Raw genomic sequence first — 14,763 nt, forward strand, 5'->3', positions numbered from 1 at the left:
TTGATAGTATCAATTCAGAGGCAGATAAATCAATCAATGTAGTTTTTTTCGTTTAAAATATCTACTTATAATATTTTCAACAATGTTCTCAATTTTTTTATTAGAAGGATCCAATATACATAAAAAATTATTTTGTCCGAATTCACCACAGGGGTCCAGAGTTACCCCATTTTACAGTAATGATGTTCAATAGTGTATGGATCTTAGTCAATTTTAAGCTTTAAAATCTTGTCAATCTGATAAAATTATGTACAGATTATTATTATAGTCTTGCATACATTTTTTATTGAAATTACTATACCAAATTATTGTCCCTAGTTGTGCCTTGGCGATGTCTTCAACACTCCTTGTAAAAATGTCGAATTTGAAGGGGTTGGGAAAAGGTAATTTCTTAAGGTCTTTTTTTAAAAAAAAAAAACTTATTGACATTAATCATTATTATTGAATTATAAAACAAAATATTTTAAAAGAAGAGTAAACTAATTAAAATATGTAACTGAAAGGTTTTTTTTTTTATATTACGAATAATAAAGGACAACATTTAAATTACTAGATAATTAACTTTAAAAGCACAATACAAATAAAAAGTAAATCGTCCAATGTATAAAAATTATCAATTAATTGTCGTCATCGTCTTCATCCTCATCTTCATCTTCATCTTCTACATCATCATCATCTTTTTCATCCTCTGAAGACCTAGATCCAGATAATAACATTATTTATTTTAGAATCTAAATTTATGTATAGATTCCCTACTGGTAGGTATAGCAATTTGACATACAATAATAATGGTTGTATAGAATGTTTTAAAAAAATTTTTAAAGTACTAAACCTTTTTATTAATAATTATTTTTATTTTTAAAATATGAACATTTTAACTAATAATGTAAACTTTTTTTTTTTTTTTTATTTTTACAAGATATTTACAATCTATTCATAGAATAAGCAAATTCGATAAGAGTAATAAAAAAACATGAGTAATATGACGGAAGAAGCCACCCATTGATGACACTACCTATTTTGTTTAGTTTATTAGGGGAAATTTGATCTAGGAATCAAGCATTTAGCAGGTCACACCAATTACGTTTGAGACGTCTGAAGGGGTTACCCGGGATCGAAGAGACTGCTAGATTTTTTATAAGAGGGTTAGGATGATTCAGTAACCTACTGTGAAACCGCTTATAGTAGAGTTTTGCTTCATCTTTGACGGAGTTCATCCTGAGATCTTGCTGAATGGAAAGGTTGGAGACATAAGGAGGAGCATTAAGTAGTTTCCTTAGCGCGTAAATAAACTAATAATAAAGTTAGTGTTTATTATAGAAAAATTACTTTGTTCAAAATTCATTAATGAATAGCTATAATATTTAAAGGACAGTACATAATCTTTTTTTTTTAAATTTTAGGTTTATTTGTGTATTATTGTAGTCAAAATTATGAACAACTTTTGGGTAAAAATCCGAAGTTAAAAAAATGATTATTGAAAATGAGATGATGAGAATTGATAAATAGCCTCGGGACGTTAATGAGCCGACAAATCAGCAGCCACCCATGTTTTATGTGTAAAAGTGGTTTGATTTACGCAATAATTGTAAACAAACGATAGTATTTCAAAATATTTTTTTTATAATCAAGTATATTTATGTGCTTAACATAATAGTATGATTTAAAATGTAATATATCTTGTTACTGTATACATATTATAAATTATAATTATGTAAAATTATTGAGTTTGCAACTTGCGTTGTATTGCCGTATAAGGCATATTTTAAGAATTTACTGTAATAGTTAGACTTGAAAGTATATCAAAATTATAATCACAATAAATACTTAAGGTTACATAAAAAAAATTATCTTTTTTAACGATTGATACTGTTATACTAATCTAGACTCTTTTACACGTATAATATACGATACCATTCCGACTTCGGCTCTATGACGTCACATGCATATTTTCAAACACATTCATTAAATATTTAGTGTTAAAGTGTTAGACCCATACCGTATTTCCTAAATAATGACATACTTTAAATCCAAGCAAACTTGGTTTTAGTGTTGTGATGTCCTTTAAGAAGGTTTTTCATCATTATAGTTCAATCTTATTTTTCATTTTGACGGGTATGATATAAAGGTTAATATGAATTTATCTACTAAGAATGTCTTACCCAAATTTAGGCTCATATTCTTCATCGTCAGAGGGAAATAGTTCAGCTGGTCCACCATCATTTTCTTTTGGCTTATGTTTCTTTAAGGTAGGAATATTGAATTCTCCAAGCTAATAAATGCAAAATTATAAAGTCAATCACAAATAATTTTGTATCATGAATCAATTAACTTACTGCAATGTTGTTTGTTATTTTTCTAGCAACTTGTTGCTGATTTATTTTAAACCAACTATCATAATATTGGGACATAGGAGTACCAGCTAATTTAATATCAGATTCCCATGCCTCAATACCTTTTAAGTCATGAAGTAAAAGACCACTTTTTCCACGTTTTTCACTTAAAATAGTTGACGTTTCTTTCACTTTGTCTAGCAAAGTACGTAACTTCCGAGTATAATTAATATTTTTACAATTTTTAAGAAACTCTTTCATCTAAATAAATAAGTGATATTATTAGAATACTGTAGGTTTAAACCAAACCATATATTTAAGAAGTACAAATAAAACATACTTTGATGATAAATGGTACTACTACATCAGGAAAACTGATTGTATGTGCTTCAATTACTATATATTCCATAAAAGCACTATGTACATTTTCAATAACTGCGTCTTTAAATACATTTTCCTGTAATTGTGATTTTGACAGACGCAATATACAAGTAAAGTCCATTGGTCTCATTGATGTTTTTGAATGTTTCTTTTGAAAATCTACTATAGTAAGTACCTTAAAAAAAATATTTTTTTTTATACAAGTACAAAAAAACCCCTGTGGGTTTTAAAACCAAATCTATAAATACCTCTAAAATATGTGGTAAAATAGGTATAAATTTCCCAGTTTCCTTACTCAGCTTAGTTAACATTGAAATACAATGAAATCTCAATGGCAGATATTGTACTGTTGGTATAAGTTTAGCACACCCAACAATAATCTAAAATGTATAATAATTGTTATTTTATATTCAATTAACATTTTTTTTTTATCTAAGTGTAATGAACCTACTTGAATAAGAGGGTAAACCAAAGTTTGCAATTGTTTTTTATTTAATGTAGCACACAAAACATCTGTCCATAATTTAAGTGAATATATGTACTGCCAATTGTAAACCGATTGTATATTTTCCTTAAAAATTAAAAAAAAAATGATTTTATAACAATACAATTTTTATAAATTAAAAAAATTATTTAGGTCACTACCTTTTTTTTTAAAGTTACAGCTGATCGAAGATGAATGGCTAATTGTCTGATATATAAAAATGCATGATTATAAGATACTGATTCACTTATAGTAAACATTTCTGACAATGATTGTCTCATGAAGTTAATCCCAGGTAAGGCATTTGGAGTAACAAATTTGCTATTAGAAATATATCCCACATACATAGCCTAAAAACAACATTATTTAATACAAAAATATTTGCAGGTAAATAATTTAATTACCTTAAGAATCATTTCTAGATAAGATGATAGGTCACTATTGGCTAACTTTAAAATACACAAGAAAGATACAACTTTAACTGTTTCACTTGCATTAGCACTCCATAGTGCTACAAACCTTTTCAAAACTGGTTTTACAATTGTTGGAAGACATGATAAAAATGGTATCATTTGGTGATAATGTTTTAATAGTACACAAGTAATGTCTTCACTAGAAACAGTTGACAACAGCTGCAAATATTTAAATTTAATTCTTTGTAATTATGGACAAATTGGAAATTAATTTTACTTTTTTTTTAAAAAATTAAGATCAGTAATATGTTAAGTACATAATATATAGATATCAATGAAGATATTATATCAAATTTTCCAATTACTAAAACATTAAAAACAAAAATTGTAATTACTCTAGTTAGATCTGTTAAATATGAACGCAGGGTCATTTTCACTTTCTTCCAATGCTTTGATTTTGAAATCATGTTTTTTGATGATGTACCAGGGGGAAGTTTCAAAAATTTCAAAAGGGCAGGTTGTAAATCAAACATACACATTTGAAGTACTGCATTAAATACTGAAAATACATGACATATTTAAAATAAACTTATTCAATTTAAATCAAATATGTATAACTACCTGAACTTCCTTCAACTTTATAACATGTAGGTTTATTGATTTCATTTGCTGTTATACGTTGAAGTGCTGCTGTCATTGCCTTAGATACTGTAGTGATGTATTTGAGTTTTTGTTTTCTAAAATTATAATTTATTTTTAGTTTTTTATATACATATTTAATTGCAATATTATCAAATAGTTTTTTTTTATATATCAATTGACTTACGAATTTTGAAGTTTTTGTCTCCATGTCTCTATCATTGACAATGTAATAACAGTTAAATCTCCACCAGTATTACTTGGTTCATCATCAAAGTCACTTTCATCGCTACCAATCTAAAATATTCACAATTCCAATTTATTATTAGTTTAATAATGGTTTTTTTTTATTAAATTTTATTTACTTCAACATTTACAAATTATACATTAAGTACTTACTTCTAAATTAGTAGGAGGTTTATGTAATTTTTCAGATTTTATTCCTTCAACATCATCTTCATCATAATCATCATCATCATCATTAAAACTTTCATCACCATTTTGTTCAGGCAAACTGGCAAGTTTTTTGTCACATTCCTTTAAATATTTATAGAATTCTGGGTCAGAGGTTTTCAGTTTTTCTAAATCTTCGTCCAAATCATCGCTGTCATAAACATTACCATCATCATCCTCACTTAAACTTGCATCGTGATCAGATTCACCTGAAACAAGAGGGGCAATAACAACTATTTAAGACAATGCTATCAAACAAATAATTTACTCACTGTTAAATTCAATTGCATCTAACGATCCATCATCGGAATCATCGTTACCATCGCTCATCACTTCGACTTGTTTAGAAACCACTTTTGAAGCTTTTTTTGTAGGCTTCTTGTTTTTCATTAGTTTTTTCTTCATGATACTTTTCGGAGCCATATTAAATGATGAATCGATGCCTATGATGGCGCTTTCTTGAATAAAATATTGGACGACAGTCTACACTAGTGAAAACTCAAAACACACGTGTTTGGGTTTCAGGCATGACAAAATCAAGAGCGTGATGCATTATCATGCGTGCGGCGTGCCGCGTCTACGCATTATCAATTATCATCGGTCGAGTGTTGATAACAGTAAAAAAAAAACAGTGGTAATCACGACATAAAGTTAGTAAAGATATATAGGTTGCCAATCGGCATCTGATAAGGCGTGAATGAGATGACTAAAAAAATTAACCAGTAGTGTTCCAAGCGGCAGTATTACAATCACAGACTGCTATACCATGAATTAAGATATAATTAAGATATTATATATGATGGACTGGAAACGTCATGGTCGGCGGAGATCGGGGTCGGCCACGAAAAGGTGTCACATAGCTGATAAGAACACTGTTCTTGAAGTTTTCAGCGCTACCGGTGGTTTTATTTGGCTACACATTTTGTATCTTAGTCCGTGTCAAATGCAGAGGGCGCTGTGAACTCCAGGAGGCAGGAACACATAGTGACCCCCCGCACTTTGTCTCTTGAACATACATTCGTGGCCGTGATGAGCTCGTTTCCAGTCCATTATATCTTAGTCCGTGTACACTATATAGAAATCTGTGATTACAACTAACCATATATAGAAGATATTAATGACTTGGGTGTAAAATTAGTTCTAAATGTCGACATCAAGCGCCGGGTCCACTTTTGACCGTGTGGTTACAATTATGTGCGGAAAAGTGATAAAATAATATAATCATGAACAGATTGGATGGTGTCCTCTAATGTTCATGAATATAATATTATGTTAACACTAGCTACAATATTCATATCATTGATATTGCATTTTGGTATAAGCTTAGTCCGTGGTATAAACATAAAAATACGAAACCACACGACACGACGAGGACGTGTGAAACTGTGAAGGTGAACCCATCTTCAGCCTCATAGAAATGAACTGCAGCTGCTGCTACCGCCTACTACTATAATTGTTCTATGCTACCATCCAAGTGATGGCAACACTGCAATGGAACGTTGATTGTTGATGGAGGGGCTAAGTTTATTGTATTACCATAGTACTACATACTTGACTACCGCGGTCTACGGTAGTTATCGACTTACTCGTGTCACGACTGTTACGACTTTACGAATAATTATTATGCTTTGCCGTTGGTGTGTAGCAGTGACTACTTTTTCTTTTTTTTGTCTCACCTCCATTTTCGCGGTTTAATTCTGTGGTGTAAGACTGTGTACAAGTACTTTTTTACAAATAGTGTTGTTTGTTGTTACTTGTTGGTGGTTTTTCTGTTGTCAATAATCTTTATTGATATATTTTAATAAATAATACATATTAGTTGTATACCGAATAGGGTAAGTAATTTAATACTGTATACGAATTTGTTTAAACTATTTAAACGATCGTAATTCTAATGGTAAATTGGTGTGTAGTGTGATTGTAGCATTACACCGGTAACAAAGTGTCTACCTACTAATTGAAATGGACAGCCCTGACATGGAAATTGATGATGATAACTACGAGCCATCTAAAAACTCAAAATCACCTGCAAAAAAAGATAACTTGGATAACTCAAAAACGGATAATACTGTTAGTATTAAACCATATTTTATTTTATATGTACCTATAGGTACAATTATTGATTTCATGAGATACAACATTTTGCATAATGAAATATCATATCATAAGAAACTATTTTTTCTATATTATGTCTCACACATATAAAGAACCAAATTTCTTAGGTATGTGCTTTTAACTTTTATTATTTTTTAATTGAAGTAAATTGATCGGTTATTAAACTTCAAAACATAAGTATTGACTTTAATATCTCTGATTTTTTATTTTATATTTAAATTTTAAATTGAGTTGTATTTTAAATATATAAAATTTAATTATCTACAGTAGAAATTGCTTTCAACGAGTTTTTCTTACTGTATGCAGTTATACACATTCATATATAAACAATAAAAGATAATGGCTTGCTCATAGTAAACCGTATTAGATCTAAATATGTAGCAGATATCTTACACTAACTAATAACTATCCTTAATTGTGTATTTTAATTTTGAATTTACAATTTTATGGATTTGTGCCAGGGCAATTTTGTTTGTTCTAACTGATGCTCGATCTAGTGGTTTTTAATGTATATATTAAGGAAGTAGAACATTTAATTAACATTTTATACTTTTGAACATCTGAGGTCTCTTTTATGAAAACATGAGAAAATGAAAAATTAACTTTTTTAAATATTACATATTTGTTTAACATACTTAACTTATAAAAATTGCATCATTGCAAACTCAATATAAACTAAATACTCTACTTCGGCCAAGTTCTTGTTAGACCAATAGCTAGAAATTACATTCACTGATCTCATTGTAATTTAAATGTAATTAACTTAAAATCATTTTTTTAGAATAATTCTGGATCTGAAGATGAGGCATCTCCATCCAAAGAAAAAGAAGGAAAAGTTTTTGGTCACAAAGTTGTAATGATAATTTTTTATTAATAAATAAATAAATAAAAATTTTTATTGACAACATTTTATTTATTCTGTAGGAAACTGACCGAGGAAAGAGGTTTGATTATCTTCTCAAACAAACAGAAATCTTTGCTCATTTTATGACAGCTAATCAAAAAAAAGATGGATCAAGCACTGCTAGTGCTACTGGAAACACACCAAAAAAAGCTAAGGGTAGACCTCGTAAACCTAAAGCTGAAACTGGAGATTCTGCCGAGTAAGTATTTTTAGATTATTTTTTTTTAGATATAATGGAATATTTTACTTAGCAAATAGTACTTTTAATTATTTTAACTAGGTAAAGGTATTTGTAAAGTATACAAAAAGTAAATTGATTGGTAGTAACGAGTAGCGCATCCAGAATTATTTTTATCAGGGTTTAACCGCACATATGTTTAATAATTGATGGTAGGGAAAAAGTCAAGGTTTTGTTGAGAGGACATTACACCCGCATGTGCTGTCTCCGTCTTACACATGTATGATATAGACCAAACGCGTTTATGCAGTCTGAGTAGAGCTTGCTCAATTTTGGTGTTGGAATAAAAACACTTATTACAAAATTAAAAGCTGACAATATTTTAGAGAGAAAGACGTTGATTTTATTTTAAATAAAATTAAATATTTGCTATTTGATATAATGAACGTTTTATTGGGTATAATAGAAAAAACTCAATGACTTGCCCTCAGAAATATTGTCACAATTCAATTGTATAATAGGTATTTTTACTCTAGAACCAAAATTGAGCTATTTATACTCAGACTGCGTAAACGCGTTTTGTCTTTATTGTACGTGTGTAAGACGGAGATAACACATGCGGGTGTGACGTCTTCTTAATAAAAAGGCCTATAGATGAGAAAAAAGTTAATTAATGTTGTTATCAGTTATCACAGTATAAAATATTGTTATCATCCAATTAAAATGTAGTTAAAAATAGCTAATAATAAATAGCAATAAAAATATGTTCTATGGTATTTATTTTATGTATATTATATAATAATTAATAATTATTGTTTGTAGTTGTATCAAAATATTTCTAAATGCCTAAAGCTTTTAAAAACTCTTCAAGTTCTATTTTCTTTTCTCTAAAAAGGTATCATAAGGCATTTCATTGAGTTTTTACCTTTTATTGATTGTTCACCCATTTTATTTATGCTAATTTTGGGCAGTCTGCAGCTATTACATTCTCTATCTTAGGTCAAGTTTCCAAAGTGTGGGATTATTTTGTATTACTATTAAATTACATGTAATAGTTGTTTTATGATAGTTAGACAGTTGTATACGTTTTAATGTTTATTTATTTTAAATGTTCCAATTTATAGACTTTTTCTCCAAAATTATATATTTGAGACTTTTAGTTCCCCGTAATAATTGTGATTATACAAATTATTTTATATTTATATTTATATTTCTATTAGATCTAGTCAAATTAATAAATATAAATATGAAAATGTATAAGATAACAATTATTAATTATCAACTAATATTGATAACTAATAAATTTTGGGTAAAGAAAGATGTCATATCTCCAAAACATGCATTGAGATTTACCAAATAATTTTTTTGTCTATATTTACTTCTATGTAAATATTATTACTTATTTTTAGTGGGGACGGTGTTGACCGCTAGATACTGATTTTATTTGAACAGAGTATAGTCTTCCTTATGGTTTAAACTATTGAAATAATGAAATGTATTATGTCAAATATTTAACGTTGTCTCTTAAGTTTAAAGTAAATATCATTAATAATACATTTTATGGTCTCATATAGTCTTCGTCATCGCCAGACTGAACAAGAAGAAGATGAAGAGCTATTAAAAGAGTCATTGGCAGCAGATAAGTTTATCACACAGTTTGATGAATCTCCGTATTATATACAGAATGGTGAATTACGTGATTACCAAGTACGTGGTTTGAATTGGATGATATCATTATACGAAAATGGAATTAATGGTATTCTGGCTGATGAAATGGGTCTTGGTAAAACTTTACAAACAATATCACTTTTAGGGTAAGTGATTACATTTGAGTCTGTATTTCAACCACATTTTTCAATTTTACAACTTTTTTTCATAATATATATATATGTATCTGTATTCAGATATATGAAGCATTACAGAAATATACCTGGACCTCACATGGTTATTGTTCCTAAATCAACATTACAAAATTGGGTTAATGAATTTAAAAAATGGTGTCCCACAATTCGAACAGTTTGCATGATTGGAGATAGAGACACGCGGGTGAGTTTATGTCAATAACTTGTGATGGGCGCTAATGAATATACAATACCATAAACATTAAAATATTGTCCATCTTAATTGTATAATATTTTATAATAATCAAATAATTAATTTGAATGTTCCAAATAGTATCGAATAGTTTGAATGTGTCTGACTGTCTGAAATAATTCTATATTACTATTGATATAATAATTATGTTTTATTCTATGTTATTATAACCCAACAAACTTTAAAAAAATAAGAACCTTAAATTTAATCTGTAGTGTGCATATTATATTTTAGGTCAAATTTATACGCGAGACGTTTATTCCTGGAGACTGGGATGTTTGTATTACATCTTACGAAATGATTATTCGCGAAAGAGCTGTATTACGTAAAATTCAATGGAGATATTTAGTAATTGATGAAGCTCATAGAATAAAAAATGAAAAAAGTAAACTTTCTGAAATAATTAGGGAGTTTGAAACTACTAATCGATTATTGTTAACTGGTACACCATTGCAAAATAATTTGCATGAATTGTGGGCACTGTTGAACTTTTTACTGCCAGATGTATTCAATTCATCAGATGTAAGTCATGACTTGATTGAAAATATTTTATTTAAACAATAATTTCACTTTTTATTAACAGGATTTTGATCAGTGGTTCAATACAAACAATTGCTTTGGGGATAATGCCTTAATTGAGCGACTTCATGCTGTAAGTTTTTTTTAATACAACTATTTTAAACTAGACAAAATATAATTTGTTTAAATATGTTTTAATGTTTGTGTAGGTATTAAGACCATTTCTTTTAAGAAGATTAAAAGCTGAAGTGGAAAAACGTCTAAAACCCAAAAAAGAAGTCAAAGTTTATGTTGGCCTTAGTAAATTACAAAGAGAATGGTAGATGTATAAAATATATATGGATATAATACTATAACTGTGTTGAACAACTTGTGTTAACAGTTTGTCTATTAAAGGTATACCAAAGTTTTAATGAAAGATATAGATGTAGTCAATGGTGCTGGAAAAGTAGAGAAAATGAGACTCCAAAATATTCTTATGCAGCTGCGAAAGTGCAGTAATCATCCATATCTTTTTGATGGTGCAGAACCAGGTCCTCCTTATACTACCGATGAACATATTGTATACATAATTTTATAACTAATCAAATAAAAAATAACTATTGATGATTTAACAATACGATGTTTTAGGTTTTTAACTGTGGAAAAATGGTTGTATTTGATAAGTTATTAAAAGCTTTAAAAGAACAGGATTCTCGTGTACTAGTGTTTAGTCAAATGACACGTATGATGGATATTTTAGAAGATTACATGCACTGGAAAGGATATAATGTATGTTTTTAATATAATTTACTCTATTAAGGTTAATTTGATATTCTTCACTTTTAAAATTATTGGATATGTCATAAAATGTTTAATATTTAGTATTTAAATGAAATTTGTTCATATTTCTGAAAACTGTTTATAGTATTGTCGTTTGGATGGTCAAACCCCTCATGAAGATCGCCAACGCCAAATTAATGAGTACAACGAACCGAATAGTAAAAAGTTTGTTTTTATACTTTCTACGCGAGCCGGTGGTTTAGGTATTAACTTAGCTACTGCAGATGTTGTTATTATATATGACTCTGATTGGAATCCTCAAATGGATTTACAAGCAATGGTTGGTGTATTTATTCTTTTAAAACTAAACAAACAATTAATTATATTTTTTAACAGGACCGAGCTCATAGAATTGGACAAAAAAAACAAGTTAGAGTATTTCGTCTTATTACTGAAAATACTGTTGAAGAAAAAATTGTTGAAAGAGCTGAAGTTAAACTTAGGTTGGATAAATTAGTTATTCAACAAGGCCGATTGATGGATAATCAGAAAAATACTCTTAATAAAGATGAAATGTTGAACATGATCAGACATGGTGCAAATCATGTTTTCCAATCTAAAGATTCTGAAATTACTGATGAAGATATTGATACTATTTTACGGAAAGGCGAAGAAAAGGTATTGAATTTAACAATTATTTTAATATTTTAAGTTATGAAGATATATTTTTGAAACAAACATGTGATGTTAAGTTTAATTTGAAAAACAACCCATCAGATTTTATGATGAATGATGATGAAAGTAAAATAAAATTTTTGTTACGATGCATTTTTTAGAATTTTAAAGTTTTTATAGGGATTTGATTGTGATATAACTTATTAGTAACTATAGTTTAAAGTATGAATTTATGTTTATTAAGACAGAAGAAATGAAGCAAAAGTTAGAGTCTCTAGGAGAATCATCTTTGAGAAATTTTACATTAGATGCTCAAACAGAATCATCCTTGTACACGTTTGAAGGAGAAGACTATAGGTATATTATAATGATAATTTTGTGACACAAGTGTTACATACATCTATGATTTAATTTGACTTATTATATACAGAGAAAAACAAAAGTTAACTGGTCTTGGAAATTGGATAGAACCACCTAAACGTGAACGCAAAGCTAATTACGCTGTAGATGCCTACTTCCGTGAAGCTCTCAGAACATCTGAACCCAAACAACCTAAGGTAATAAATAATAGCAATATAATATATTTATACATGAGTTATATAAGGTGATTTCATTTATGTGTACAACTTTTTATTAACTATAAAATGTATATTTAAAAATGTTTGTAGGCACCTCGACCACCCAAACAACCATTGGTTCAAGATTTCCAGTTTTTCCCTACTCGTTTATTTGATTTACTTGATCAAGAAATTTATTATTACAGACAAACTGTTGGATACAAAGTAAGTTAAGATTTATAATTATATTAAAGAGAAATGGGATTAACTAAATATCTTAAACATTGAATATATATATTAACATATAATAATCATTGTGTGTCTATTTTATTTAAGTTGGTAATGTCATATGTATAACATATAAAACTAGGTTAATAATGAACTGAAACTAAATACAAGATTTGGTTTGATTTAAACAGGTACCAAAAAATTCAGAATTAGGTGCTGATGCAACTAAAATACAGAAAGAAGAACAAAAAAAAATTGATGAATCTCAACCACTTTCTGAAGAAGAACAAGCAGAAAAAGAAATTTTATTAACAAAAGTAAATAATATTCTGTTTTTAATGTTTATATAATTTTGACTAACTTTCTTGCTTTAGGGTTTTACAAATTGGAATAAACGTGATTTTAATCAATTTATTAAAGCTAATGAAAAATATGGCAGAGATGATATTGATAACATATCAAAAGAAGTAGAAGGTATTTATGAGTTAATTGTTCAAGTTCTATTGATGCTGATTCTTCAGTGATCCTGTAGCTAAAAAAAATATGTACATATTTTTTAGGTAAAACTGCAGAAGAAGTAAGAGAATACAGTGCTGTATTTTGGGAAAGATGCAATGAGTTCCAAGATATTGATAGAATTATGGGACAAATCGAAAGAGGAGAATCCAAAATACAACGCCGAGCTAGCATTAAAAGAGCTTTGGATGCTAAAGTAATGTATTTTTATATATTCATTAAAAAGATTTGTATAGTATATTTTTCAATGTATAATGTTCAAATAGATGACAAGGTATAGGGCCCCATTTCATCAATTGCGTATTTCATATGGCGCAAACAAGGGCAAAAATTATACTGAAGAAGAAGATAGATTTTTGGTTTGCATGCTCCACAAACTTGGATTTGATAAAGAAAATGTGTATGAAGAATTGAGGGCGGCTATAAGGTAAAGTTAGGGATATAGAAAATAAGAGAAGTTACTAAACTCCTTTTCAAAAGAGAATATACAGCTTTCGCGCATGTCAAATGATTTTAGTGGTGCGTCAAAAACCACGTGATCACGCTAACAATGGGAAATTGGTGGGGAATGTGCGCCGTCAGACATAAATTGGTCGCCAACCGGTATATTCTCTTTTGAAAAGAAGTATAGTACCACTGATGTTGTCAATATTGTTAAATATTAAATATTATCAGTAGCATGTCAGAAAATATTATAAAAATTCAAAAACATTTAATGTTTTTGATGATTATTTGTTCTCCGTTTCCTAAAAAAAAGTAGTTCAAGTCTTTCAACATGGAATTCCAGTTAAATTATTAATAAATATTCAAAATTATTACAAAACCATAACTATCAGCTATTTTTAAGAAATATTGTTAGTAAGGAAAGTTTAACATTGAAGAAGAATTATATACATTTTGTATATTGGTTATTAATATTTGATATCTGTTTTAGGTGTGCTCCTCAATTTAGATTTGATTGGTTTATTAAAAGCCGTACTGCAAATGAATTGCAAAGGCGGTGTAACACTTTAATTACGCTAATAGAGAGAGAAAATCAAGAGTTAGAAGAAAAAGAAAGGGAACAGAAAAAACTGCTTAAAAAGAATTTGAAGCCAGCGCCATCACCTGCGCCGGTTAAAAAAAAAGCTGACAAGGTTGATAAAGCTGATGCTGGAGATCCCAAATCACCAGTTCCAAAAAAAAAGAAGAAGTAAAAGACCTACATGTTTTTTAGTTTAGACATGATTGTATTTTTCTTTTATAAACATTTTATGAACATTTTGCATACTATGTATTTAAATTTAAAAAAAAGTTCAACTATATTATTTTGTGTATATATAGTAACATTTGACATTTCTTTTGTTGTAATATAATTTGTATTCTTATTCCATATTTATTTTCATCACTTTTATATAAATATTATTTTAAAATTATAAATGTATACTTTTTATATACATTGTGCTGGTTTTCACTTCAACAAGTATTTCTTATTAGAATATTTTCACTTTATTTTAAGTATGGTAGCTGTAA

General features: G+C 28.5%; 2 protein-coding genes across 2 annotated transcripts; one reads left to right on the forward strand and one right to left on the reverse strand.

Moving 5' to 3' along the window:
- Positions 1-483: 483 nt before the first annotated feature.
- LOC132947300 (nucleolar complex protein 2 homolog) lies at positions 484-5,488 on the reverse strand. Its single transcript, XM_061017553.1, has 13 exons — positions 4,976-5,488; positions 4,650-4,912; positions 4,438-4,547; positions 4,233-4,348; positions 4,007-4,170; positions 3,603-3,830; positions 3,360-3,548; positions 3,166-3,285; positions 2,963-3,094; positions 2,674-2,889; positions 2,337-2,594; positions 2,163-2,272; positions 484-696 (listed from the first exon to the last, which is right to left on the reverse strand). The coding sequence occupies exons 1-13, from the start codon at positions 5,124-5,126 to the stop codon at positions 618-620; spliced, it is 2,136 nt and encodes a 711-aa protein (XP_060873536.1). The 5' UTR covers positions 5,127-5,488; the 3' UTR covers positions 484-617.
- Positions 5,489-6,269: 781 nt separating this feature from the next.
- Positions 6,270-14,689, forward strand: LOC132947299 (chromatin-remodeling complex ATPase chain Iswi). Its single transcript, XM_061017552.1, has 21 exons — positions 6,270-6,538; positions 6,617-6,773; positions 7,600-7,671; positions 7,743-7,921; positions 9,475-9,714; positions 9,805-9,946; positions 10,229-10,516; positions 10,578-10,646; positions 10,723-10,832; positions 10,910-11,075; positions 11,144-11,284; positions 11,421-11,615; positions 11,672-11,953; positions 12,195-12,307; positions 12,381-12,507; positions 12,619-12,732; positions 12,927-13,052; positions 13,110-13,209; positions 13,296-13,447; positions 13,518-13,678; positions 14,186-14,689. The coding sequence occupies exons 2-21, from the start codon at positions 6,666-6,668 to the stop codon at positions 14,445-14,447; spliced, it is 3,147 nt and encodes a 1,048-aa protein (XP_060873535.1). The 5' UTR covers positions 6,270-6,538; positions 6,617-6,665; the 3' UTR covers positions 14,448-14,689.
- The last annotated feature ends 74 nt before the right edge of the window (positions 14,690-14,763 follow it).

This window comes from Metopolophium dirhodum, chromosome 6 (assembly GCF_019925205.1).
Source record: "Metopolophium dirhodum isolate CAU chromosome 6, ASM1992520v1, whole genome shotgun sequence".
Lineage (NCBI taxonomy): Eukaryota > Metazoa > Arthropoda > Insecta > Hemiptera > Aphididae > Metopolophium > Metopolophium dirhodum.